This window comes from Pleurodeles waltl, chromosome 10 (genome assembly GCF_031143425.1).
Source record: "Pleurodeles waltl isolate 20211129_DDA chromosome 10, aPleWal1.hap1.20221129, whole genome shotgun sequence".
NCBI lineage: Eukaryota > Metazoa > Chordata > Amphibia > Caudata > Salamandridae > Pleurodeles > Pleurodeles waltl.
The window spans coordinates 746,306,196-746,334,174 of NC_090449.1; the positions used below are offsets into that span (position 1 = coordinate 746,306,196).

Sequence of the window (27,979 nt, forward strand, 5' to 3'; positions counted from 1 at the left end):
GCACAGGGAATTTCCAATCCTCGGCTATTTCATATTGGGGCGCAAACAAGAGTTTCGTCCAAATCCGGATTACAAAGAATGCGGAAATACTACTCATTTTCTCTTACGCAAATTTTGAGCAAAACGTAGTAGAATTTGGGGAAATGGCACCCAAGGAAATGTTACTGCACCAGTCCCCACTCTGCGGTGTGGTACGGGCGGGAATAATACACCTGGCAAAACTAGAACCCAGTGTTACCCACTGAATGAGGACTAATATACCCAAATACTGGGGCACTCATAATAGGGCCCGTAGTAGCTTGTAACATCTGTGTGCATCCTGGAGGCCACTGTTTTAAACTTGGCAGAATGGACCGAATCTTTCTTTCTCCTGCGAGTCATTAAAATGAGTAAGATTAATAGTAACACCTATCATTTACATGACAATGAAAAACACTTGCCATGGTATCAAGCGACCCATAAAAAAAAGTTATCGTTAGTAAAGTCTGGCATTACAATGAGTGGAAACCCCTTTAGCTTTCGGTTTAGCGCTTCTGCCTTTGTTTTTCGCTTATCCTCGACTGACTGTAACCTCAAAACTGTCGGCGGAAGACTAATATGTGTCTTTATTTTGTGTTATTGAAAACAGTAGGTGCTTGTGTAGAATTTCGTGTTTTAGTCTGATCTCAGGCTTTAAATAATGGATGTGGGTGCCAGATTCCGAATAGTCTGTATATAAGGTAAGCTGCACCCCCACCAGAATCTGTTTTCCATTATGTTTTAATGACACTGCTTGCAGCTACCACCTCAAGAACTGGCAGCATTGTTGGGAAGAGTTTCACGGGGCCAACAAAATGGAGTTGAGGAATACAATGACCTAATCACCAGACAATGCACTGGCACGGGCAGGTAAACTGAACCTCTGATTTATTGTCCCCGTGGCTACAGCGCGGCCTTACTATGTCTAGAAACACCTTTGGTGGATCCAACTTCTCCAGTGGCTGTTTTAAACCTGTTACAGCTACACATATTCTATATTCTAATTTTTGGGTAATAGAAAAGCCGGCAGTCAGCAAATTGGCTCATTGTGCTAAATTCTCGCTGCTGACACTTGCTGTGACCCTAAGGCCAAATCAGCTTTCTTTCTGTGGATGTAAATTTCATGCTATTAAAATGGGTAGTAGTAGCAACTCTTATTTAAAGTGCTTATATACTGAAGAACCTTTGTCTTAGGAAAGTATTACTATTTTATTTTGTTCATGATGAGATTGGCATTGTTAAAAGGTGCAGGTTGCCTGTACATGGCTTTTTTGTGGTAGGAATTCTGTATTAATAGTGTTCGATTGAAGTGCATTACTATATCAGCGTCTTGAGCGAATATACCCTTGCTGGTTCTAGAAGTTTTATGTGACTAATTTGCAGGTTTATGTTAAGCCAAGGTAACATTCGCAGAATGTATGTACATTTCCGCAATGCCTAAAAACTATGCAACATTCTGAATTAGCAGGCATTATTTTTTATATATATTTTATTGTTTCACTTGAAACTTTGCCCAGACATTAATCATGAAGGATGATAGAAACATGGCGGAATCCGCACCCAGCAATATTCAAAGCAGTTGATAGAACATTAAAAAGCACAAAATTAAACATATTTAGCAATAAACAACAAGCAGTTCTATCGGTAGAGTCATCCCATGATGAGAGTAAATCGTGGTGTAACAAAACATCTACCAAGTGTGTAATGATTCTGAGTATCACCAGTATGGGGGTCGGGTGCTGCGTAGTGGCGCTCTATCCCCCAAAATAATGCCTCTATCCTAAGGTGTGAGTGTCACGTGCGGCAACCTAGGTGACCCCCTATCAGAGGGTTGCCTCACAGAGTGTGTGATAGCCACATTGCGTGCTTCGCGACCCCTCCACGAGATGTCGTTCACCAGTTGTAGTGGTGAGAGGCACAGGCCATATAGGTAGACTCAGAGGATCAAAGGAGAGGAGCAATAGATATGTCCCATATTGTGAGTACGTATGATTCATCAGTAACGTCTTGCGTCTGGTTTCCCTATAGCACCTTGCTCAGGGCAGGCTAGTGTTTTTTTGGCCTCCAGATTTCTAATATACATTTCCCAACATCCATCACCTGTGGCTCTACTCTGTATAGCACGTAGTTCGGGTAACACCATGGCTTCAGTGCGAGACCATTTTTGCAGTGTAATTAGCCAGCATTGAAGGGACGGGGCCACTGGTGCCTTCCAGAACATTGCATTATGATGTTTGTACAGCACGAGGCAAGGTAAAAAAAAACATGATCAGCAACTGTGGATACTATTTCTGTGACCTCCACCCAGGCTCTCTGTATTATCAAGCGCTCCCACACCATATGATAGAACGCAGCTACAGGCATCTTACATCTGGGACATTTCAAAGATGCTGTGGGAAACAGATGCTGTACGCATTGTGGTGTAAAGTAAGCTTGATGTAAGTAATTGAATTGGGTAAAACAAAGCCTAGTGTTACAGGATATCTCTTTGGCCTGATGGAGGACGCGGGCCAGTGTGAATCTGTTAGCAGCTGTGGCAAGTTGGTGGTCCATCTATCCCAGGCCCTAGCAATCACGCTTGTCCGCAGTTAATGCAATGCACAAAATAGGGATCATGTGGCAGGCTCCACCACAAGACAATTATATGTGCAGAGTCAGCAAATTAGACAGTTTGGCTAATTCTTGCCCCCATATATCTTGAATCAGACGGTGTAGTGCATAATATAACAAAAAGTGCCCACCATCACTCCCTAGGTATCCATGATGTCCTGAAAGACCATAAAGGCCCCACCGTAAATAAATCCCCCAGGAGAACAATCTCAGCTTTCCTCCATGCTTCCACTGGGAACCTCCAGGTTATTTTGCGAATCTCCATGAGGTGCCACAGCAGAATAAGCAGAAAGTAGAGTGGTTGTGTCCTCGTGCTGCACACACATCATTAACAGCAAAGGCAAGCTATTGGCGGGTTTCCTGACGAGTCTTAAGGTCCACCAGCCATTAATAAATCTGAGTTCCCCATAGTATCCAAAAGATGGTCGTGTTTTTGGGGATACAGTTTATGCTTAGCCACTGCATTGGCCAGTGCAACTGTGATGCCATGTAATATAATTCATAATTAGGGGCACCAACGCCTACATCAGAGAGAGGCCACTCTCCTCCTGCCTGCACCCCTTACCAGTTCCAGAAGAATGCCATTCAGTTCTCTGAAGAACAGGGGGGGAAGAGGAGACAGGGGAGTATGAGCATTTTGGTTCTCTGCAGCTCACGTATCCCAGCCCACCCCAACCCCTACCCCTATTTGCTCCAGTGTCACCAGCAAGTAATCCCACTCTTTTTCAGTATCAAGCGATACCGCCACTTGTCCATTGGTATCCAGAAAGGCATCATTTATCAGGCACAGCAGCCTACAAATATTTAAAAAGGTGCTGCACCCAGGATGAACCCAGATTGGTATTCATTCACCAGTGTGCCAACTCCAGGGAGCAGTTGATTATCCAGCAGTTTGTCCAGTATCTGTCCAGTATTTTATAGTCTACATTTCATAAGGAGAGCAGATGGTAGGGTCCCACATCTAAAGGATCCCTGCTGGCTTGGGCAAAACCACTATTAGTGCCTCGCTCAACAAGCTCAGGAGTCCAGTGTCCTGACCTCATTAAAAACATCTAGGAGCTTCTGGGACAACTGAACGCTATATGTGGCATAGTATTAGATTGGTTAACCGGCCATTCCCAGAGTTTTATTCCTAGCAATCTGGGCAATAGCTAGTGGTATCTCTTTAAGCTGGAGTGGTTCATCCTAGTCTGCCCAGGCAGAGGCAAGCTCCCGAAGAAGACTGCAACCTATCATGGGAGGAGCATCAGCAGGATAAAAAAAAAGCATGAGGATGATACAGAGTTGACCTGTGATGTCATCCACAGTTCGCCATCCAATATAATGCCTAGGTTCCTGGCGTTGTCTGTAGGAGTTGGTGTGGGGCTGAATTCCATTAGCCACCAGGAGATGTCCCAGGGGGAGTTCTTGTTTCTGAAGATCAGTACTTCAGTCTTGTCCATGTTGAGTTTGAGGCAGTTGTTATTCATCCATTTCTTCCTAGAGGTGGTGGGGTCTTTTGAACGGGAGGGGATGAGTTGGGTGTCTTCCACATAGGAGATGATGTTGAGTCCGTGCAATCTGGCGATGCTGGCAAGCAGTGTCATGTAGTCATTAAAGGGAGTGGGGGTTTTCCCTAATTCCACATCAATTTCCCTATTTATGTCAGCAACCAATTCCAGCACTTGAAGGTGATGTTATGGCACAGCAACAGTTGTAAAGGAGGACCAGCTTGGCACCTTCAGTTTTGCACAAAAAAAATCACAAATTCCAGAAACCCTCTCCTTCTAACACATAGAAAGGGAAAACACCAAGTGCTCACATTTTGACTGTTTTCTGTTTATATAAATCCGCCAGATTATGGATTTGCTGGTGCAGTGCATCCTTGCTGAACATAGCCTTAATAGTAGGTTGTTGTGCTTGTTTTTTGTGATTATCCCACCTCAAGTAACCTCCATGGTGGTTAGGCTGATTAGACTCTTTTGGGATTGACCATGGGATCCTTCTTTACCTTATGCCAAGCTGAGGTTGCTGCTGGTAATGAGTATACACTATGAGTGGCAGAGCTGCCTCTCATGACAGCTTCTTATTTATCATCAGCACAGGTTCTTCTGCCTCAGCAATAGGGATATTTTTAGTTACTGCTCCTGCAGGATTGCATTGTGTTTTTTCATATGGGCCAGTTGGCCGCTGTATCATAATGTCCACCTGGTGTATCATGGTGCATTGGTCTGCAGCAAACTGTAGTTTCAAGCTGGTACTTGTTTGGCCTGAGCTTAAAGAAGGTTGGCAGAAGCCCCTTCGTATAGAGACAAAGCCAGAAGTTGTGGTGGAGGTAGACTGCCTTTGCTTTTTCTTAGGGTGGACTGCGATAGGGATACTTAGTGCTGGTTTTTGAGATGATGGAATCAGGTGGAAATGACACAGGAGAAGTTTGAATGTAAGTAATCTGCACTTCCTTGGAGCCACTCTTCACACAAACAGTCACTGGCTCATTTTCCTCACTGCCAACTATGACTTTCTGGAACCTTAATTTTCCCTGTTCTTTTATGGCAGACTTATGGAAGATGTGAGAGTGATTTCTTTTTTTTCTACCTCGGAGGAGATGGTGAAGATGATGTGTCTGATGCAAGAGCAGTCATATCATTCTGCTGTGCAGCAAGCTGAACTTTCTGCTTTGGTCGTTCCTTAGGAAGATCTGATGGGGCAGACGTTTTATGCTCTTGGGTTTCTGTGCTAGATTCAATTTGTGCAGACAAGTCCATATTGGACTTACTCACGTAGTCTTAGCCATGACTTAATTCAAGTAGCATAGACAGATATCTGCTTTGATTGATTGTGCTGGTGGTGGTACTGTTTTTGATCCAAGGGTGATCATTTTAAAGCCTTCCTGTCCATAAGAGGGTGCAGCATGCAACAAAGTAAGCCAAATTGCGCTCTGTGGCAGAAAAAAGAGGAGGGCTTGATGGCAATGGTGGCAACAAACCTCTCCACCCTTGCTGTTTCTTGCCTAGAGTGTGTTCCTTAGGTGCTACTTTCTTCACCGCTTGTTGGTTAGCACGAGCAGCAGCAATTAACAGGGAGGTCTCTGAACTCCTGTGTCAGCAAGGTCACATACTCTCCTACAACTCAGTCTCACCCACCAGCTGGAAATAAAAAATAAGAAGGAAAACAGTCATACTTGGTTATTCTAGTCAGTGCGATACAAGTTATCATCATAACAATGACATACTCATATGTCAACTAATTATTTTGTTTGAGTGGGCACTACTTAGCTAAAAATAAATGAAACTCTAAATAATAACTTCTTGGTTTAAACATACTTCCGAGGAGGAAGAATCATATGACCCTGACTTGCTGGGAGATTTCTTCCACTGCATGGAGGTTATTTCTGGTGGCCCAAACAGGAAAATGTACATTGAAATATCCAGCTCGACTAGGGAAGACAGTCTACTATACATTGACTCCCTGTCCTTCAGTCAAAGATTTTTGCCAGTCGAAGCTCTGTTTTCAGAAACATGGCTTTTCCCTGACTCTAAGTAGAACAGGAGAACTAGAGGGACTACAAGCTTGGCAAATGGGTTATCTGCCACTTTTTGGTGGACATCTTGCATCCATAAAAGTCTACACAAGACCCATAGTTTGCAGACTCTAATTTGTCATGTTCCAAACAAATTCTCGTGTTGTGAAAGTCTTTTCATGGTTTTTAAATGCTTGACAAGGAGGACATGTATATACAATGATTGATGTTAAGGAATACCATTACTTTCATGCACATTTGTTGTTTAGCTGCAATGATGTGCATACGCTCATGTTTTTCAGGAGAGATGCAAAAGTGTAAAACTCACACACTCTTTCCATTAATTCATGTGCATTTTATGATTGGATTCGGTTTGATGTGTAAATGTACCCTATTTTTTCATTAATTTATGCACGTTTTGTGTTTAGGTGGAAACATATTCTAAATTTTTCCTGTGCAGTAAAGCATAAAGTCAACTTTTTGGATAGAGGCCATTCAGTGCTAGGGGACACTTCTTGGAGTAGGGAGTGCCTTATCCGTGGAGACTATCTTTATCGCCTTGAAGCTGTTGCTCGGTTTGGCAAGCTAAGAAGAAAGGTATTGTCTATGGGGCTGAGGTACACTTCCAGGGATTGGCAAAAACTATAAAAATGCTCCTACGATTCCTTAATAAAACAATAGTGTTAGAAATGAGGTCTCTAGTTGGCAGAGGTGTACACCACAATCCTAGTCAGGGTAAGTGCAACACAATCCAAATTATCCCATGCCCACCCTCTGGTAGCTTGGCTCTGAGCAGTCAGGCTTAACCTAGAAGGCAATGTGTAAAGTATTTGTGCTATAAATCATACAGTAACTCAGTGAAAACACCACATAGGTTTAGAAAAATATAAGATATATATCTGGATAAATTAAAGTCAAAACAATAAAGATTCAACATGTACAAGTTGAGATATCACTTTTGCAAGATTTAAAAAGAGTCTTAAATCTTAAAAATCAACAGTTGTCTCTTGGTTTTACAAAGTACCTGGTTTACGTAAAAAATAACACACATGGAGACTGCAGAGGAAGAGATGCGTGAAGAATAGAGTGTGCGTCGGAATTTCTGGCGTGGCACAGACGATGTATTGTTTCTTCCCACGCTGCAAGGGTCTTTGAGTCGATTTACGGCATACAGTCTTGGTTCCTCACTACGATGCAGGGATCTTTTTGACGCGCAAGGACAATGCGTGGAAATCCTGGGCATGGGGGACAAAGTCACAGGCGTCGCGTCGATCCGGTCTGGCGATGCACCAATTTTTCTGTTGCACGGCAGGCGCTGCATCGATTCTTCACTCAGAAGTCGGGCTGCATTGTTCTGGTTCGGCTGTGCGTTGATCGTGTATGGCTGTGCGTCGAACTTCTGGCCGCAAGGCAGGCTCTGCGTCAATTCTTCACTCTGAAGTCAGACTGCGTTGTTCTGGTTCGGCTGTGCGGCAATTTTCTCTTCGTAAGACGGGCTGTGCATCGATTTTCGTCAGGCTGTGCATCGATTTTTGTCTCACAATGAGTTCCTTGAAGAGATGAAGTCTTTTTGGCCCTGAGACTTCAGGAAACAGAAGGCAAGCTCAATCCATGCCCTTGGAGAGCACTTCTCAGCAAAGTCAGAGTGCAACAGAGCAGCAGGCCAGCAGTCCTTCTCAGCAAAGCAGTCCAGATGAGCCCTTTGGACAGGCAGGCAGTTCTTGACAGATTGCAGGTTCAGATTCAGAAGTGTCTGAGTTGGTGGGTTCAGGGGCCCAGTTTATATACCCAAAAATGTCTTTGAAGTGGGGGAAACTTCAAAGAGTGGTTTTGAAGTGCACAAGGTTCCCTTTCAGTACAGGTCTGTCTGCCGGGGCCCCAGTAGAGGGTTTGGCAGTCCATTGTATAAACCCACATGTACATTTCCTGCCTTTTAACTACAAAGCACCCTGTCCTATGGGTTACCTAGGGCCTACCTTTGGGGTGACTTATATGTAGAAAAAGAGGTGTTTAGGGCGTGGCAAGTATTTTTAAATGCCAAGTCGAAGTGGCAGTAAAACTGCACACACAGGCCTTGCAATGGCAGGCCTGAGACATGGTTAAGGGTCTACTTATGTGGGTGGCACAACCCGTGCTGCAGGCCCACAAGTAGCATTCAATTTACAGGTCCTGGGCACATGCAGTGCACTTTACTAGGGACTTACAAGTAAATTAAATATGCCAATTGGGTATGAACAAATGTTACCATGTTTGTAGGGAGAGAGCATATGCACTTTAGTACTGGTAAGGTGTGCAGAGTCCCAGAACCAGCAAAAACAGAGTCAGAAAAGTGGAGGAAGACAGGCAAAAAGTTGGGGGATGACCACCCTAGGCTGTCAGGTCTAACTGTTAGGGATTCGTTTAGTAACTTCATGTGCTGTTTGTGTACTAATTAATACCTTTCATGTAATACTTTATACTCTGGATTAAAATATAATAAAGATAAATAAAAGTAACATTGTTCTGGTCATCATAGCCCATATGTACAAAACTTTCAAGTTGCATTTCCTAAATACAAATCTTAAGAAATCTCTATTTAGGAAATGCAAATTGGAATGTACTAAAACTGAGACTTCCTAATAGTGATTCCTATTGAGCCGCAATCACTATTAGGAAATTGCAAATTTGGCAATGCAGAACCATTCCTACCTATGGGCCAAAGCCCCCCCTTTAATCTAAGTGAAGAAAAAGTGGTGCTTGTGTAAAGTGCTCCTATGCCCTCGGGGGGGAGCATGCTCTATGGCATTTGGGGTGCCTTTTTCAATTTGCACATGGTTACCTTCGGATTGGATTCAATGGTAATAACATTTCATAAATGGCCATTTGCCATTCAGGAAATGTTGCTACATGGGGTTTAGGAATCACAAATAGGAAATCCCTGTTTGCGATTTCCTATTTAGGTATTCCCAAAATGCGATTTCTACCCCATAGAAATCGCATTTTGGGAATACCTAAATAGGATCTTTACACCTCGGTGCCCTTTTGTACATTGGAAAAGGTTATTTTGCATTTCGTAATGGGCCAAAATTGCGATTCGGCCAGTTAAAAAATGCAAAAAGCTTTTGTACATATGGGCCTTACTTCTAAGACACGCAGTGCACTGAGTGTATAAATTACCCTGCAATTGGATCTGTGTCCAAATTGCAGCCTCAGTACTGACCAGTTCTCTGTGACATAGCCCATGGAGGGCCAGAGAGACCCCTGTAAGTTTTCTAAATTGTATTGACTTGAGGCAAACCATATGGAGTCTATGCATTAAGAGCAAAATCCCTTTTACCTCAAAACACAAATGAGGATTGCAAAGTAATGTTATACCCTCTATCCCAGTATGACTATGCTGATCCTTAAATGAAAACTAAGGAAAAGTCAAATGAGGCGCACTGTGCAGGCTTCCATCCTCAATTTATTTATTTCCTTCATAACATAATGTGGTCAAAACCTTAAACATAAGGCGTCAGAGCACTTAATGGCATATCTTGAAAGGCAGACAGAATAGATGCATATATGGTGTATGCTACCATGTAGATTCGAGACGTACCAGAATTAACAGTACTTTCAAACTTGTGACAATGCAGAGGAACAGTATAGAAGCATTTTTTTAGTGAGTAGTTATATTTATCCGGGGGCTACTCTCCTTAGTTTAAGATAATTAAAACCCCTTCATAACTTGGATGGCAGTACTTTTAAATTTACGACTAGATTCAGAATATATTCAGCAAATCATTACAATCAGCTAGGCGATAATAGTGTGTGCATTCTAGAAGAGCTATATACCATCTGGATAATGGTAATTACGTTGTACAAGACAGATCTTTGAGGTCATCCCATGGAATGTAGGAGACCAATATGATGGTTTAGCAAAAGATGGTCCAATTACTGAGTGAAGTCTCAATTAATCTTATTTATGAATGGTTGTTTGAATTCTCTCTTGAAACTAGGAATCAAGATGATATATATGCTTTGAGAACAGTCCAACTTTTCGGTGCATTATCTGAGATGAAGCATTTAGGTATGATTGACTTTTGAAATCTTGCTCTATCGATCTTCAGCAGGGTATGTGTTCATGGGACTCCATTTAATGGCAGAGGCTTGTTAGAAATTGGGGGCCATATTATAAGCCCAGTAGAGTTGCTCTTTCCCTACGCAATGTGGTGCAGTGAGTATAATTCAAAAATGAGATTTATAAACCAACGCAAGGCCACCTTGTGTGGCCCTGACAGGCTTCATAAATCTGGACTAAAGCAACGTAAAGCAAATCACTGCATTGCATTATTCTGCCTCAGGGAGGCATTTCATGGGTGTTGGGTGTGTGTTTTCATACAATATTCATGGATTTTGACACATTCCTAGATTTGCCAAAAGTGGTAGACCTGGGAATGCACCAAAATGCTACGCCATCCCAGGTGAGGCATAACAAGGAGAAATATCTTTATTTTGCCTTGTTACTTCCTCTTTCTGTGTGTGCTGCATTCTGCAGCAAACATAGAAAGAGAAATATGACTTGGATTGTTGTTCTGCAGGAAGATGCCCCTTCTTGCACAAAAACAATCATCCTTACAGTGCAGGCCCCCTTGCACCATGGTGCAACCCTTGTTGTTTCTGAGATATGTATTAAAGGTTTTTAAGGTGGGCTGTTCACATTGGAGCAGGGTCAAGAATGATTTGCATATGGCAGGATCCAAAACTGAGGTGACGTGTGCAAAATAACAATGGTCTTGTATGTGGCCCGAGTAATTACCAGTGGGTGAGATTAATTTAAACATTCCAACAAAACTTTCTTGTTCACTTTTTTGTATACTTCAGTGTGACAAGTCAAGTTAAATGGGCATGTCCAAACATGAGTTCTGTGCACACTATGCCACTGGAATCAAACTGTACCCTGCTGATGAACCCTAATATGAGCAAAAGCGGCTTGTGGTGCTTGTGTTCCGGTTCAGGGAGGACTTGGCTTGAAAATTTGGGCTGGGCTGTTCTCATCGCAGCAGGGTCGACTGGTTTGCAAATGGTTGCTTCCAAACTGAGGTGGCATTGTGTGCAAAATCACAATGGACTTGGGTGTGGCCTGAGTATTTACCAGTGGCTGAAATTAATTAAAGCATTCCAATCATCACTTTTTATATACTTCAGTGCAATGCCCTAAGTGGGATGGGTATGGTCAGACTTGGGTCCTGTGCATGCTGTTCATTGGAGCCAAGCTACACCCAGCTGATGAGCCCAAATATGCAAAAAAACAGTCCTGGTTTGCTTGTGTTCTGGTGTTCTGGTTTAGGGAGGAACTGGCCTGGGGATTCAGGATGGCCTGGTCCCATTGGGCTGGGGCAAAACGGAGGTGGCATAGGTGGTTCTGAGTAATTACCAGTGGCTGGGGATGGTTCAAGCATTCTATCCATCACATTTTTTTATACTTTGTAAATAAAGTAGCCCATTTTATAGGCAGAATGAAGTTCCAGTGGGAGTGATCTGATGGATGTGAAGACAGATGTCCTAGGTTCAGTCCATTTTTCAGAATCACTACCTGCCGACCACTTTGGAGTATGGCTGATGAGATTTGGGTAGTGTTAGAAATGGGGAAGTGATATAAAGTGTCTTAAGTCTTTAGAATGTAACAAAAGTCTCTTTCAAGCACAAGTACCTGGTTAGGAGTGGAAAAATCTCCTCGGAGGGCCACAAGGGAAGAGGTGCGTGGAAAAAGGGTGTGTGCGTCGATTTCTCCCCAGCACACACGGACTTGCGTCGTTATTTTCCACGCGGGGCAGTCGGGCGTCGTTTTCCGGCGCGTGGACAGTCTCTTTCCGTGGATCGCGGGGATTACCAGATGTCCCGGGTCTGTGCGTGGATTCTCCTGCTTGTTCTCCGGCTGTGCGTCGATCTGCGGGGCTGCGCGTCGAATTTACGAACTCACGGCAGGCGTCGCGTCTATTTCTCCTCTAGACTTCGATCTGCAGGGCTGCGCGTTGAAATTACGATCTCACGGCAGGCGTCGCGTCGATTTCTCCTCTAGAGGTCGGGCGGCGTTGTCCTTGCGAGGCTGTGCGTCGGATCTTCGATCGTCCCAAGAGCGTCGCGTCGATCAGCGTCGGTGTGCGGCGTTTTTCTCGCCGCGAAACAAGCTGTGCGTCGAAATTTTCGGCGCACGGAGCGTCCAAGTAAAAGAGAGAAGTCTTTTTGGTCCTGAGACTTCAGGGAACAGAAGGCAAGCTCTATCCAAGCCCTTGGAGAGCACTTTCACAGCCAGACAAGAGTTCAGCAAGGCAGCAGGGCAACAGCAAGGCAGCAGTCCTTTGTAGAAAGCAGACAGGTGAGTCCTTTGAGCAGCCAGGCAGTTCTTCTTGGCAGGATGTAGTTTCTGGTTCAGGGTTCTTCTCCAGCAAGTGTCTGATGAGGTAGGGCAGAGGCCCTGTTTTATACCCAAATGTGCCTTTGAAGTGGGGGAGACTTCAAAGAGTGGCTAAGAAGTGCACCAGGTCCCCTTTCAGTTTACTCCTGTCTGCCAGGGTCCCAGTAGGGGGTGTGGCAGTCCTTTGTGTGAGAGCAGACCCTCCACCCTCCCAGCCCAGGAAGACCCATTCAAAATGCAGATGTATGCAAGTGAGGCTGAGTACCCTGTGTTTGGGGTGTGTCTGAGTGAATGCACAAGGAGCTGTCAACCAAGCCCAGCCAGACGTGGATTGTAAGGCACAGAAGGATTTAAGTGCAAAGAAATGCTCACTTTCTAAAAGTGGCATTTCTAGAATAGTAATATTAAATCCGACTTCACCAGTCAGTAGGACTTTGTATTACCATTCTGGCCATACTAAATATGACCTCCCTGCTCCTTTCAGATCAGCAGCTGCCACTTCAACAGTGTATGAGGGCAGCCCTAATGTTAGCCTATGAAGGGAGCAGGCCTCTCAGTAGTGTGAAAACGAATTTAGGAGTTTTACACTACCAGGACATATAACTACACAGGTACATGTCCTGCCTTTTACCTACACAGCACCCTGCCCTAGGGGTTACCTAGGGCACACCTTAAGGGTGACTTATATGTAGAAAAAGGGGAGTTCTAGGCTTGGCAAGTACTTTTAAATGCCAAGTCGAGGTGGCAGTGAAACTGCACACACAGGCCTTGCAATGGCAGGCCTGAGACAAGGAAAAAGGGGCTACTTAAGTGGGTGGCACAACCAGTGCTGCAGGCCCACTAGTAGCATTTAATTTACCAGCCCTATGCACATAAAGTGCACCTTACTAGGGACTTATAAGTAAATTAATAGTCCAATCAGGTATGATTCCAGGTTACCATGTTTTAAGGGAGAGAGCATATGCACTTTAGCACTGGTTAGCAGGGGTAAAGTGCGCAGAGTCTATAAACCAGCAAAAACAGTGTCCAAAAAAATGGAGGGAGGCAGGCAAAAAGTTAGGGGTGACTACCCTAAGGCTGTCAGGTCTAACAGGTAGTCAAGTCATTAAGGCAGTATCATAGTTAATTGTGTGACAGCTAGGGCTTTTACAGCTATCTAGGGGTCCTGTTTAGCGAGGAAGACTTGAGATTCTGATAGACTTTAAATTACAGTCTGGTATTTCCTACAATTTCTTTGACAGGCAGGTCAAAACGGAGTCATTTATTGAATTTGAAGCCAAGCAGTTTAGCAGATGGGGCCATTTTAAGCACTTCATGTTACCATGAGAAGAATGCATTACCTTCAACATAGCCTGCTAATTACACATTAGGCTCTGCACTCTGGCCTTTTGCTCCACCTCAATAACCAACTGCTTACCATCAGAGGGGAAACGTTGAGGAAAGTCCTGCCTCCTTCTGGATATCCTGAAAACAATGAAAAAGAAGACCTCGGATCAAGCATTATCTTGTTTAATCTCCCAGAATATGGAACAAGAGCTCTGAAACAATCGGGATTATTCCTCTTCTACAGTAAATACCTCCTGACTCACTTGCTTCCACTCCATGTGCCAGACTAGTTTGCCTCCCCCGTTTCTCTCCCTCCCTAGTACGTTTGATCCAGCACCCTTCTTCACATGCTCAACTGTCTGCTGATTATTATCCTCTCAGGCTGATCAAATGCATCTCATTTGCTATTGGCCAATACTTTTATTGTGGTAAGCAAATTCCATTATGCTATGGTTTTGATACCTAAAGCACTCTGCTGCCAATGTAGGTAGGTCTGCACTCTAGAAACACAAAACAAACAAACAACCAAAAAACAAACAAACAAATAATTGTATAGAGAGTATGTTTTCCTTTTCAGATATGTGACCATGACTGTGAACATTTCTGGACCTTTATTAAGAGCTTCATGTTAGTCATCCAGGCTTGGACTTGCTCAAAGAAGGAGATCAATGTTTAGAGGATGTTCAGTCATCAGTCTTGAGACATAGTTAGGTGCGAGTGGCAGTCTGGTGAAAGGAGATGCAGTGTTTCATCAGTATGTCACCCAATCGTTTATTCAAAAGGCTTGCTCTTATGCTACGATCGTATGGGCCAGATTTAAGGTAAAATGGCGGCATCATCTTGCACGGTCATTTTCAGAACTCAGGGATGCACCATATTTAATAGAATACGGCTCACCCCTGTATTTCCCCCTGCGCCGACGATGAATTTGCTGCTGTGCACCAATGCAGCAACCCTTGCACCATTGTGCAAGGATAGCTGCATTAAGGTGGTTGCTTTTGTGCAAGAAAGAACACCTTCCTGCACAAAAACAATCTTAAATGGCGACTTGCTCTTTCTATGAGTGCTGCAGAATGCAGCACAAATAGAGAGCAAAAAACGAGGAGAAATGAAAGCATTTCTCCTTGTTGTGCCACTCTAGCACCACCCCTGGAGTGGCGTTAGATTTTGGTGCTGCCTCAGGTTTACGAAAACTTATACATCTGGGGCAGCGTCAAAATGCAATGGCTGTTGATGTGCCACACCCACAGCAACACCCATTGCACGCCCCTTCCACACAGAGTGCTTCGTGTGAAGGGGTTCTATTTACAAGGTGGCATTAAGAAAGAAAAAGTGGCTTAATGCCACCCTGTAAATACAGTGCAGTGCATAGCACCATCGGAGCGTCACTAAAGGGGATGCTCTAGTGGCGCTAGGGGCTCCTAAATATGCCCCAATGTGTCTGTGGCTCAAACTTTATTCACTAATGTTAAATATTTCTGTGTAGTTCAAACATGTCCTTAAATCAGAATCATCTCAGTGAGAAACTGGGTTATCGGTTGAGGGGGGTGGAAGCCCCACTCAAACAGCAACCAAAATCCTTCTCAGAGTGAACCACAAAAAGGGGGTCATTACAACCTTGTTTTGGCTGATTTCACCACCAGCAGGCTGGCGGTGAAATCCTTGGTATTATGTCCCGGCGGGAGTAATCCTCCTGCCCAGGGGATTACAAGTCCCCCTCCCGCCAGCCTTTTCGAGTCATGGGGCCCTTGGGGGCCCCAGCACTGCCCATGCCACTGGCATGGGCAGTGCAGGGGCCCCCTGCCACAGCCCCGTGCAGCTTTTCACTGTCTGCTATGCAGACAATGAAAAGCGCAACAGGTGCAACTGCACCCGTCGCACGGCCGCAACACCGCCGGCTCCATTTGGAGCCGGCTCCTGTGTTGCAACCGAGATCCCCGCTGGGCTGGCGGGGATCGTATAATGGCCGTGGCACGAGTGCGGCCGCATTGGCGGCCGCCTGCCAAGGTCGTAATGATCCCCAAAGTCTCTAAATAAACCTGTGCTTAACCTCCTGGTAGCCTGGCACAAAAGCAGTCATGCTTAACTCAAAGGCAATGTGTAAAGTATTTATGCAGCACACAAACAGTAATAAAGTGGAAAAACATCACAAGAAAAATCCCATATCAATTTAAAAAGCATAGAGTAAATCTAAATAAATAAAACAATACTAGAATGACAAAAATCCAGTCAGTAGAACCAAAGATATTTCATTTCACTTTTTTTAGTGAAAATAGTGCCTAGAAGCACAAAGCACCACTCGCGGTCATCTGCTCACAATAGACCAGGGGGAAGTCACAAGTTGGGGCCGACCACAATGGAGTGCAGATCAAATATAAGGACCAGGTTAGGCCCATTGAAATGTTATCTTCTAAGTGCGGTGCACAGGGTCCAGTTCTCGGTGGAGGAGGCGCAGGGAGGAGGCTGAGCATCGTGGGTGGTCATTGGGGTAGCGTGAAGAGCAGGTCTTGCATAGCAGGCTGCCTTTGTTGTAGAGCGAAGTGCAGGTCTTGCGTTGCTGTTCGTTTTTGGAGCTTCACAATAGCAGTTGCTGCGGGCAGCAGAGTTTTGGCATGAACAGGCATGTTTGCAGACACTAGTAGCCTAACCTTCAGAAGTTTCACCTTTTCAAATAGGAGGAGCTCTTATTGATTCCAGCCAAGGATCCAGGACCTGGTGGGTTCTTCTTGGGAATCAGGACTCACTCTAACAGAGGCCAACAGCAGGGCTCAGGCAGGTCCTGCTGCAGGTCCAGGCAGGTCAGCAGGATAGTTGTAGGGAGGCCTCTGCAGCTTATTGTGTCCCTGTAGCTCACACAGGCGGTCAGTCAACTGACCCTTTCAGTCACATTGGGTAGCCTGGGATGAAAGCAAGCAGATCCAGCCTTCCTGCTAAGACAGCAAGGCAGTCTTTCAAGCAGTATGGCATTCATCTAGGACAGGGGCATTCCTACTTCTGTAATTTACATAGGTTCTTCTGTTGAGTGGCTCTGGAGCTCCAATATTTATACCTGGTGTCAGCCTTTGTGTGGGGGACTTCCTGGCCTACCCCCACACCTGGTTCTGGAAAGTTCTTAACCTGCCCTGTTGGACTTTTTTACTTATGCAGGGTCATCCCCAATCTTTTTGCCTCCTGCCTCCTATTTTTTCTGACCTGTTGCTGTTGGCTTTTGAACTCTGAGCGCTTTACCACTGCTAACAAGTGCTAAAGTGCACATGCTCTCTGTGTAAATTGTATTTAATTGGTTTATTCATGATTGCCATATTTGATTTACTAGTAAGTCCCTATTAAAGTGCACTACAGGTGCCAGGGCCTGTAAATCAAGTGCTACTAGTGGGGTGCAGCACTGGTTGTGCCACCCACATAAGTAGCTCTGTAATCATGTCTCAGACCTGCCACCGCAGTGTCTGTGTGTGCAGTTTTAACTGTAAATTCGGCTTGGCAAGTGTACCCACTTGCCAGGCCTAAACCTTCCCTTTTCTTACATGTCAGGCACCTGTAAGGTATGCCCTAGGTAGCCCCAAGGGCAGGGTGCAGTGTATGTTTAAGGTAGGACATATAGTAATGTGTTTTTTATGTCCTAACAGCGAAATATTGCTAAATTCGTTTTTCACTGTTGCAAGGCTTGTCTCGCTCATAGGTTAACATGGGGGGTACCTTTAAATATGATTAAAGTGTGAATCCCTCTGGGAGTGGATGGACATGTGGAGTTTGGGGTCTCTGAGCTCACAATTTAAAAATACATATTTTAGTAAAGTTGATTTTGAGATTGTGTGTTTGAAAATGCCACTTTTAGAAAGTGGGCATTTTCTTGCTTATCCCATTTCTGTGACTCTGCCTGTTTGTGGATTCCCTGTCTGGGTCAGTTTGACAGTTGGGCTGGTTGCACCTCACACTAGACAGTGACACAAATGGAGATGGGGAGTAGCCTGTACATCCTGAGGCCATCTGTGCTAGGAGGGAGGGGAGGAGTGGTCACTCACACCTGAAAGGTCTATTCCTGCCCTCACACAATGCAGTCTCCAACCCCCTGGTGAGTGTCTGGGGCCTGGCCTTGCAAGGCAGGATTTCACATTCAAAAGAGACTTTACTTTGAAGTAGGCCTACTTCAAAGGAGAAATTGGGTATAAGAAGGGCACCCAAAACTACAGACTTTAGAACACTTCTGGAAACAAGAGGAACCTCTGCCTGGAAAAGAGCTGAAGAGCTGAGGAAGAAGAGCTGCCCTGCTTGTGACTGTGCTTTGTGGAGCTATCCTGTAGTTGCTGCTTCTGCCAGAGTAAGAGGGCAAAGACTGGACTTTGTGTGCCTTCCATCTTGAGAAGATATCTCCAAGGGCTTGATGTAGAGCTTGCCTCCTGTTGTTTGAAGTCTCAGGGACAGCAAAGACTTCTCTCTGCCAGCACCTGGAGTCTCTGGAGAGACTCCTGCTCTGACAAGTGGTGCCCTATCCAGTCCCTGGGCCCTTGGAAGGAAAGCTGGTGGAAACTCTAGGTGGAGAACTGTGGCACAATGGTTAGAGCGGCAGACCCTCATGCAGAGATCTGGCCCGGGACCAGGGTTCAATTCCCACCTCAGCTGGTTGCTCAATTCCCTTAGACCAGATCATTCTCGCCTCTGTGCCTAATCTAGTTAATGGGCCCCACTCTGGGCAATAGCTTGCCTAATCTCCACAACGGCCCTCACAGCGTTTGGATGCCTGGTTTCACCCTGGGGGTGCCCAGGAGTAGGAGCCTCACAGGGAAAAGCCAGGAGGGGGTTCCACTGTGGTATGCGCACAGTGCCTTGAGACCCTAATGGGTGAGTAGTGCGCTATACTAGTGCGAAATTTTTACCTGGAGCCTCTGCAGAGACTTCTGCTCTGACAAGTGGTGCCCTATCCAGTCCCTGAGCCCTTGGAAGGAAATCTGATGGAAATTCAAGGAAATCGACTTGGGACGACTTCGGAACGCCGCCGCTGCTGAATCCGGTGACGCCGCCTGCACAATACTCGGTGATCTTCGCTGGAACGCGACGACCTTCGCAGGCCTGACATCGCTGCAGCCCTGCCGAAGTCCACGACTCTGTGGAAGTCGCTGCATCACGTTGTGACTGATGCCACTCGAAGTGCGCGAATTCAACGTTTCGCAAAGACGCCGCTATCCCCGACTTCGTGCATCGGTTCGTTTTCATTTCTTCACCAAGGTATTGTACCTGGGGGTCTACGCGACTCCATGTCCAGTGCCGCTGGTGTCGGATTGTTGGGAACGACTCCGGTACGATGCCGTGTTAACACCTCATCGAAGCATTTTGTGTTTCTAAGCGCTATTTGTGAGTTCATCTTTAAAAATTCATAACTTGACTTGTGTATGTTGGATTTTTGTCGTTTTGGTCTTGTTTTGTTTAGATAAATATTTACTATTGTTCTAAATGGGTGTTGTGTCATTTTGTAGTGTTTTCATTAGGTTACTGTATGTGTAGGTACAAATACTTTACATCTGGCACTCTGAAGTTAAGCCTACTGCTCTGCCAAGCTACCAAGGGGGTAAGCAGGGGTTAGTTGAGGGTGATTCTCTTTTACCCTGACTAGAGTGAGGGTCCTTGCTTGAACAGGGGGTAACCTGACTGTCAACCAAAGACCTCATTTCTAACATGCCCCATCAAGGGTCCAAACTGTTTAGGGGTGACAAAGGTCAGTACCGTCAGAAGGCACAGATGGTTAGGACAAGAAAATACCATCTTTCTAAAATTGCCATTTTCAGAACTCTAACTTAAACTCTAACTGTATAATTAAAGAAGATTTTAAATGACAGTTTATTTGAGTGTATGCAGCCTATCTATATCCACTCCCAATCTCAAATTAGCATTTATTAAATGCAACAAGATACTTAACTTTTAGTCAATGGGACAGATGGGCCTTACAACAATAAAAACAACTTTAGGAGTTGTTCACTGCCAGGACATGTAAAACTTAAGTATGCATATCCTACTTTTTAAATGTAATGCACTCTGCTTTATGAGCCTTTAGAGCTTACCTTAGCAGTGACTCATAAATATGAAAATGGAAGGTTTAGGCCCAGCAAAACATTTATTTTAGCAGGTCAAAATGGCAGTGTAAAACTGCACTAAGGCTGCAATAGGAAGCCTTAGACATATTTTAGAGTGCTACTTTACTGGGTGGCAAAATGAGTGAAGCAGGCCTACTAGTCGCATTTGATTTACAGGCCGTGGGTACCTGTAGTTCCATTTACTAGGGACTTACAAATAAATTAAATGTGCAAATTAGGTTTAGGACACTTTTACCATGTCTGAAGGAGATAGCACAAGCACTTTAGCACTCGTTAGGAGTGGTAGAGTGCACTGAGTCCTAAAGCCAACAAAAACAAATTCAGCAAACGGGAGGCAAGAAGGCAAAGGTTTGTGGTAATCCCACACCAAGGATGTCAGGTGTAACAATCTCTAGTGTTGCCTTTTAGCTAGTGAAGCAGAGAAGGGGCCACAGGTAAAATTAATGAAGAGACTGACCAACAGAAAGGAAGAAAAAGCGAGCGAGAGAGAGAGAGAGAGAGAGAGAGATTGTGTGTGTGTGTGTCTGTGTGGCTGGTGTATGTGTGTATGTGTGTCTGTGTTTGTTTTCATGTCCTAAATAATACCAAACACCCAGAAACATTCAGAGATTCAGGGAGTGGAATAGATTTATGAGCAGCTGCAAATTGAGTAAAGTAGACAGGAAAATAACGGTGTGTGACTCAAATCAGGAGATGAATGACCATTCACTTGAGTGTGTTTCACAACTACTTCATTTCAAACTTTAGAATTGGCCTGGGCAATCTAGTTGGGGTTGTGCTCTATATTAATACCCATCAAATGTTAATTGCTGCATTGCAAAATCTGTATGTTTGATGATTTAGAGCAGCCACTGACAGTAACTACTCAAGGTGCTGGGATAATCTTTGTATACAATTAACTTTTGTGAGTAACAATAAACTAGTCGTCATACTGTAGAAGCAGTCACGTGTTTATCTCCCGAGACAATAAAGGGTGTGGCTTTGTAAAATGTTTACTTTTGTGTTCTGTGAAGTGGTTAACTGACTGACTTACTTTGTATTTTCAGAAACACCGGAGAAAGGACCAATAAAAAGTGGCAGGTGAAAACCACATTTTATTTTTTTCTTTAAAAAACTGAAACTACATGCATACATTTGCTGACATATGTGATACTTTTTCCCCCAATGTCGTTCAATGTAGTGCAGCCAATAAACATGGAGCCAACAAGGATGAAACAACCTACTGGAAAGAAATCAACGCTGCTATGGCCTTAACCAACCTGGCACAAGGAGAAGAACAAGTGCAGGGCACAACAAGCTGCATCATTCAGAAATCCTCACATATATCTGAAGTAAAGACAGTCAAAGTGCCATTAATTTCACAGTATTAAGAAACTATCGAGGGGGAGGGCGATACCAAATTCTCAAGGCTGTGTATCCCCCATGCAAGTATTTTTCACAATCCGAAAAATAGCTGTGAAGGATATTTTGAAGTGGCTTCCCTTATTTTGATCCAGAAGTGAACTGCTCCACCAGTCTTCGAATTTTGAAGTGCAGAGTATCTTCTCCAAAGGAAATGTAAATGATAAGACAGTTTTTTTTTTTATCGAGATATTAACTTATTTTATTCTATTCACATTGTTAATACCTATAATGCCTGCAATGCTTTTGCTGAAAGTTCTTTTGCCTTGGAAAAATAAGCTACAACGTGGGCATAAAATGCCACATTTGTGCCTCAAATGAAATTTCCTAAGTGCTTGCTCTTTTTATAATGTTTCCACCGAACTTTAATCAGCCTATGGATGAGGTCATAAAATACTTTCTGAATACACTATTTTTTACGAATCTGATGGATGTAAAACAAAATGTAATTACATGTGTTTCACAGTATTATTAGGATCTGTAAATGTTGTTGCATATGACACTAAGGTTATTTTCAATGTTATTTCTTTTGTATGTAATACTAAATACTAAAACCAACATGGTTGGGTTATTTAAAAAGTGCAATAATTTACAATTACTAAGTTATGTTTTTATATGTATGTTGTATGCCTAGAACATCCATGCAATTATCATGTCATTTTCAATTCAACATTGAACCCTAAAGAGGCGCCTGAAGGTGGACAATATGTGTAGAGAGAAAAAGTGCATGTTAGTGTTAAGGGACAAAGGGCTAGATGTAAAAATGCTTTTTCCCAATGTCCAAAAGCCAAAATGCGATTTGGTAAATCACCAGTTCGCATTTTGCTTTTGCGATTCAGTATTTGGAAGGGGCACGTCTAGAGCATTCCTCCAAATGCCCAATCAGTATGGAATGCATTACTGTTTTGCAACCAGATTCCAGCCGCAAAACAGTAATACTTTACCCCCAGTTTCAAACCGGTGGTAACCCATTCACAAAGGAGAAGATGTCCCAAGGGGACCCCTTCCCCTTTGAGAATGTAAATAATATATTTTCCGAGAGCAGGCATGGTCCCACAGAGCTTTGCCTACTGTTAAAAATTGAACAAGCAAAGTTTCATTTTTTCCTTTTAAACACATCCCATTTTCGTTTAAGAAAAATGGGCTGCATTCAAAAAAAAAAGATTTCTTAAGTAAAAAGCAATCACAGACATGGTGGTCTGTTGAGCCCAGCAGGCCACCATCCCTGTGATGGCTGCAATTCCTACTGGATCGCAAATTGAAACCGACCTCATTAATATGGATGGGGTAGGTCTAATTGTGACCCACAAGGAATCGCTAATGAAACTCAATGGAGTTTCATACATTAGAAAATCGGTCGGTATTCCTAATGTTAGTACAACAAGCAAGCAGGGCCTTATTTAGAGTTTGGTGGACTTAATCCCCATCACAAACATGGCAGTCGTTATGTACTTTGTATTATGAGTGCATTTAGTCTATGGCACTTATTATATGGAGAGAATCAGCCTTAACAACATGGGCTGAGCCACGTGTGACATTTCTACGCAAGCTGACCCACGCTTGCCTGAACCACGCATAGGCATGGAGTCTGCCTTAACCACGCTGCTGCCTTAACGTTAGGAGCAGGAAACATTGGGAGAGGTAAGTGGGGATGCGGCTGGGTTGGGGGGGTCGTTTTTAGGGGTGGGGCAGTTTTAGGGCAGAGGGGAGGTCGGGTTAGTTTTTTTGGACGGGGGAGGTTGGGTTAGTTTTTTCATCAGAGAGCAAGTTTTAGGAACTGGGCTGGGTTTGGGGGTTAGTTATTAGGGGTGGGGGTGGTTTTAGGCCTGAGAGTGGGGGGAGGCAGGGTTAGTTTTGTTTTAATGGGGCGGAGGTCAGGTTTGTTTTCTGGCCATGTAGAATGGTTTTAGGAGCTGGGTCCAGGTTTGGGTGTGGGTAGTTTTTAGGGGTGGGTGGCCATTATGGGGCTCAGGGCAGGGAGGTCGGGTTAGCTTTTTTGGACGGGGGAAGTCAGGTTAGTTTTTTGGGCAGGGAATAGGGTTTTAGGGCTCAGGGGCGGGGAAGTTCTAAGGACTGGGGCAGGGTATCAGGGCTCAGAGGGGGGTGAGGAAGGGGTAGTTTTCAAGGGTGAGGTCAGTTTTAGGTCATAGGGCGGCGAGGCTGGTGTCAGGGTAGTTTTTAGCAGGGGGCAAGGTTTTAGGCGTTAGGGTGGGGGGAGGGGAAGCTGTAGTTTTAAAGGCAGAGTGGAGCCAATTTTAGGGCTTAGGACGGGGGTCAGGGTAGATTTAAGGGTAGGACGGGGCCAGTGTCAGGACTCAGGGCAAGGGGGTTTTCGGGATCAGGGTCGGGGGAAGGGGCAGTTTTAAGCCTGGGGCGGGATGGATTCCAGGGCTGGGGCATCAGGTGTTAGGGAGCAGGGCAGGGGGGGAATTTACCACACATATTTCTTTCCCAAAAATGCTTTTACAACAACATTTGTTTTAAAGGCATGTTGGGTAAATGCATGTGTGGCAAAGACGTAGTCATTGTTCAGACCGCGTTGCTTAGGCATGAGTGGCTCAGGCATGCATGGTTCCATCATAAACCTGATATGGCATATTGGATATCTCTCACGTTTAGATGAAGTATCCTTCCTGTCAAACTCTAAATAAAGTCCTTAGGCATATACACAAGATATTGCATGCAAAAAAGTAATTCCTTGTGATCTGAGCCTGACCTAGAGCTAAGTTGCTTTCCCATCTATTTTCACAGTAGGATCCAATGAGAGGGGAAAATGAACACTCATGGACTTAAAATGTCCTTTTTGAAAATAATTCTATCCTTGTTCATCATTTAGAAACTGTAGGATTTATCAGACTTCATCTAAACAAGGACTCATTCTTCATGAGGTCGGGGTGAGGGTGTGGGGGTTCAATTTGTGACAGAAGTTTAGGATCACCACTGATTCCATTCAGACTCATCTTTTGTGTACAGCCTTAAAATCTTGCAGTTCTCGGCTGACAGTGCTATACTCCCTAAGCTCTCTTACTGGCTATTTGCACTTAAAATATAAATAAAGTATCACAATCCTTGCTTTGGTACTTTACTTTGAAATGCGTTTTACTGATGACTGATTGATTTACAATAATTACTGGCTAAAAAATTATTTTGGAGGTTGTGCTTTTTGGTTATTGAAAGATCAGTCTTATCATTTAGTTTAATTTAAGAAAATTCCCTTGGACAAATTCTTTCCTGGTTACTTGCCTGTTCAGGTAGGTATTATTTACTTGTTTAATGTAGTTGTCTGCTTTACATTGAGTTCTGCTTGTAGCAATTAAACATTTTCCGTTTCCGCGGACATTGGAAGGGCACAGGTACCACTGCAAGACTGATATCAGCTGCCAAGAGCAGTGTCCCAGTAGAGACAGTGTTATACCTCCAGGATGATGACATCGGATTCACAAGGAAGCTCTATCTTTGAATATTATTGTGAAATTTAAACAGTTTTAAAAGTTTTAAATTTTTAAAGAAAACCCTACGATTAACAGACAAATAAAAGAAATGACAAAATACATAAATAAAAACAAAAGTAAAGAAGACTAGAGAAGATTAAACGTTTGAAGGGCATAATAAACTGGACAAGGAGATGATCGCTACCTTCTATCTATTTTAATTAATTTAATAGATGTGTGTGCTTAAGTTCAAACACTTTGTAATAAAAACGAGCTCACTGCCGATCCATTAATTTCTGTTTTTATTTCAAGAGCACGGTGTATTTTCAGCTTTAAAACTGTTCCTAGTTTAGCGTGTCTTAAAATACGTTGAAGTATACATGTGTCAAATTAAACTAACCAATTGGCCAGCCTCTTCTCTGTCCATGGTGAAAGTTATATATACAAATGGATTTAATCCTTAAATTGGAAACATATGGAACACGACCGTTTCCCTTTATATTTAACTCTTCAACGTGGGATTAGACAGAAACACAGGCTAAATCATGCGTCTTAAAATGGGGTTCAGGTTTCTTTACAGGACTGTCTGCGAATAAACTATGACCACAGAAACAATTTTGACATATAAGAACTTTTTCAATCAAACAGCAATATTTATGTTAGTTTTGTGTTGCTAGAATGTAGTGTTGCAAAGGCTAACTTTATAATAACTATCTAGTATTTTGTAAAAGTTTAGGTTACAGTTGTTTTTCTAGCTTGTGATCTAAAAACATTTTGAGGAAGCTCTTTGTAGACAGCCAACACCATATTTTTTGTAATAAAAATATAGTAAATGCAAAGGCATCTTCCATTTAAGACCATCTTTCAAACTTATAGACCCACTAAAATGTTACCTAAAAACCTAAGGTGTGAATTTGTGTGATTCAAAGACACTTAGATTATAAAAACATAAAACACACACACACACACACACACAGACACACACACTCTCGCTCTCTCTCTCTTTCTGTAAACATGTGGATAAAAGTTATATAAACACAGCAACATGATACCGGTGACTTGATTAGAGTGCCTTAATATTTGTACTCATTTAAAGATGTTGTAATTTGTTCAGCGAGCAGTGATGTAAATTAATAATGTTCTATTAACTACATGATACTTGTTGGATATGAAAATAATATTTTGTAAATATATTTTACACTTTTTTTTAATACAAAAGTATTAAGTGTGTTATGGATTGTGTTGTGACTGTATGAACAGATGAGATTTGCTTTTGATTAATTAGCACCATGTATGTTTTAGATTCCAGAACAGGAACTTCTAATTTTTTTCAATCTGGATTTTGACAGTTTTGCGAGTTTCAAATTGAAAACTAAAAGCAAATATTTCACCACTGTTTATACTATGATAACTTATTCTGGCTTCAAATATCTGACACAATAAATTATGTTTTTCTAAACATATCAGTTGAATACCATTTGATTTCTTGTATTTCAAGATGAAGGATACATTGGTCCCAGAAAATGTGATTTCATCATCTGCAATGTACAGTAGGTGCTCGGAAAACCTTCAGTCTTTGAATGGAAATGTACATTTATGTTAGGCCCCCAGTGTGTGAGGAAAACTCTTAGCATTACACTTAGCACACGCCTTGGCATTTTCTCATTATGCAATTATATTTCATTTATTTTTCCATCCTCTGCTTTAACATTTTCTGGCAACATTAAAGTACTGCTTTTGAAAGGAATTCTGAATTATAGTGTGCCAGAATTTAAATAAGATTGAATATAATTATTTTGTTGTAAAAACGTACTTTTACTTGCCGGCTCTCCTTTGTTTCCATGTACCATATGCAAGCATTTTTCTTACATTAACAAACGTAGAGCTTAACCTTGGACAAGGTTGAAGTGTTCCATCAAAGGCAAAGCTTGTTATACTAAAATGCGGAATTCTTTTTCTCCCCATAGTCCACAGCACTGTTGACAGACCTATATATGTGCAGTAGTCATGAACTCCCCGTGCTTCTGAAACTAGGACCATACACATATTACGTTTTCCCTTTTAGGGAAAAGCGTCGTAATCTGCCTACAGTGCACGAAAAAAAGAAACTTTCTCAACCCGCTGTGCAATGCTTTTAATAAGACCATAGAGAAGGTCATTGTTCCAAACATGTGACATAAAGTTCGTCGGAGCGCACAGAACATTAAGGTGTCTTAATTTAAAACGTTAAGGGCTTCACTGAACTCCAATCTTGCACGAAATTTGTCCTCCCATCAGTTGTCATCAATAATTTCAACAAACTATTATCATACATATGCAGTCATTTAATCAATTAACTTATACTGCATGTGCATAAAATATGCTGCTAATGTTGCATATGTATAAATTACCCATGCTCATACTGGTAGGAAGTGGAAGGAGCATTGGTATTGTAAAATTACTAGAGTTGCATATGCCAGGTGTTAATAATGGAGTAGGCAAAAACAGGCAATACACTCATATCACAGTAATTCCACAAAGGTGGTTGCTTCTGTAGCAAATTATTCCCTCCTGTTTGCTCTGGTCCTGGATTGTCTTTTGGGTAACTTTTGTATCAGTCCGAAATTGATCAGGGAAAATGGAAAGAAAACAGTTTTCGTTTCATTTCTTAACAGGGGAACAATCCATCAACTATACTGTTGTGCCCTTTTGAAATGAACAGATAAGGCGTGTGTGATTGCCAAATATTATATTTGGCATTCAACACCCTGCATAATACGTACATGGTGCAGATAGATAGGTTTGTGAATCGTGGACACATTTATCTTTGTATTTGGCACACACTTGACACACATCGTGGATGAAATTCTTGGCAAATTTGGTCCACGATTTTGCAGATTTTAGATACATACAGTTTTCCTAAACTATACTACACACATCCGCAAAGTATGCAAGAACAACTCAGTTGCAGAACAGGATATATTCATTGCTACTTATAAATTGTCATTGCGAAAACATTCATGTTATTTTCTCACTATTTAAAGAATGCTAGTACAATATTAGAGTGTCTTCGTTCAGGTAAGTGTGCTTATATTTATATCGGAAACCAGTCCATGCCACCACCGTTTAAATAAACATAATCATCATCCACTCTTCAGTCTACCCTACCTAAAAGTTGTGTAGTTCACAGGGATTGCAGGAAATTCCACCAGCAGAGTATAGGACACGGGGACTGCGGTTTCGATGTGAGCTG

At 43.1% G+C, this 27,979-nt stretch overlaps 1 protein-coding gene across 2 annotated transcripts in view; it reads left to right on the plus strand.

The window, feature by feature from the left end:
- The window catches only part of MKX (mohawk homeobox), a 162,350-nt gene extending 139,390 nt beyond the window's left edge, over window positions 1-22,960 (plus strand). Inside the window, exons 6-7 of one of the 2 annotated variants that reach the window (XM_069211315.1) lie at window positions 20,962-20,995; window positions 21,096-22,960. In XM_069211315.1, coding sequence (XP_069067416.1) covers window positions 20,962-20,995; window positions 21,096-21,285 — 224 coding nt within the window. In that variant the 3' untranslated portion in view covers window positions 21,286-22,960. The remainder of the gene's footprint in view (window positions 1-20,961; window positions 20,996-21,095) is intronic. The other variant, XM_069211316.1, reaches the window with a different exon arrangement.
- Window positions 22,961-27,979: the final 5,019 nt, after the last annotated feature.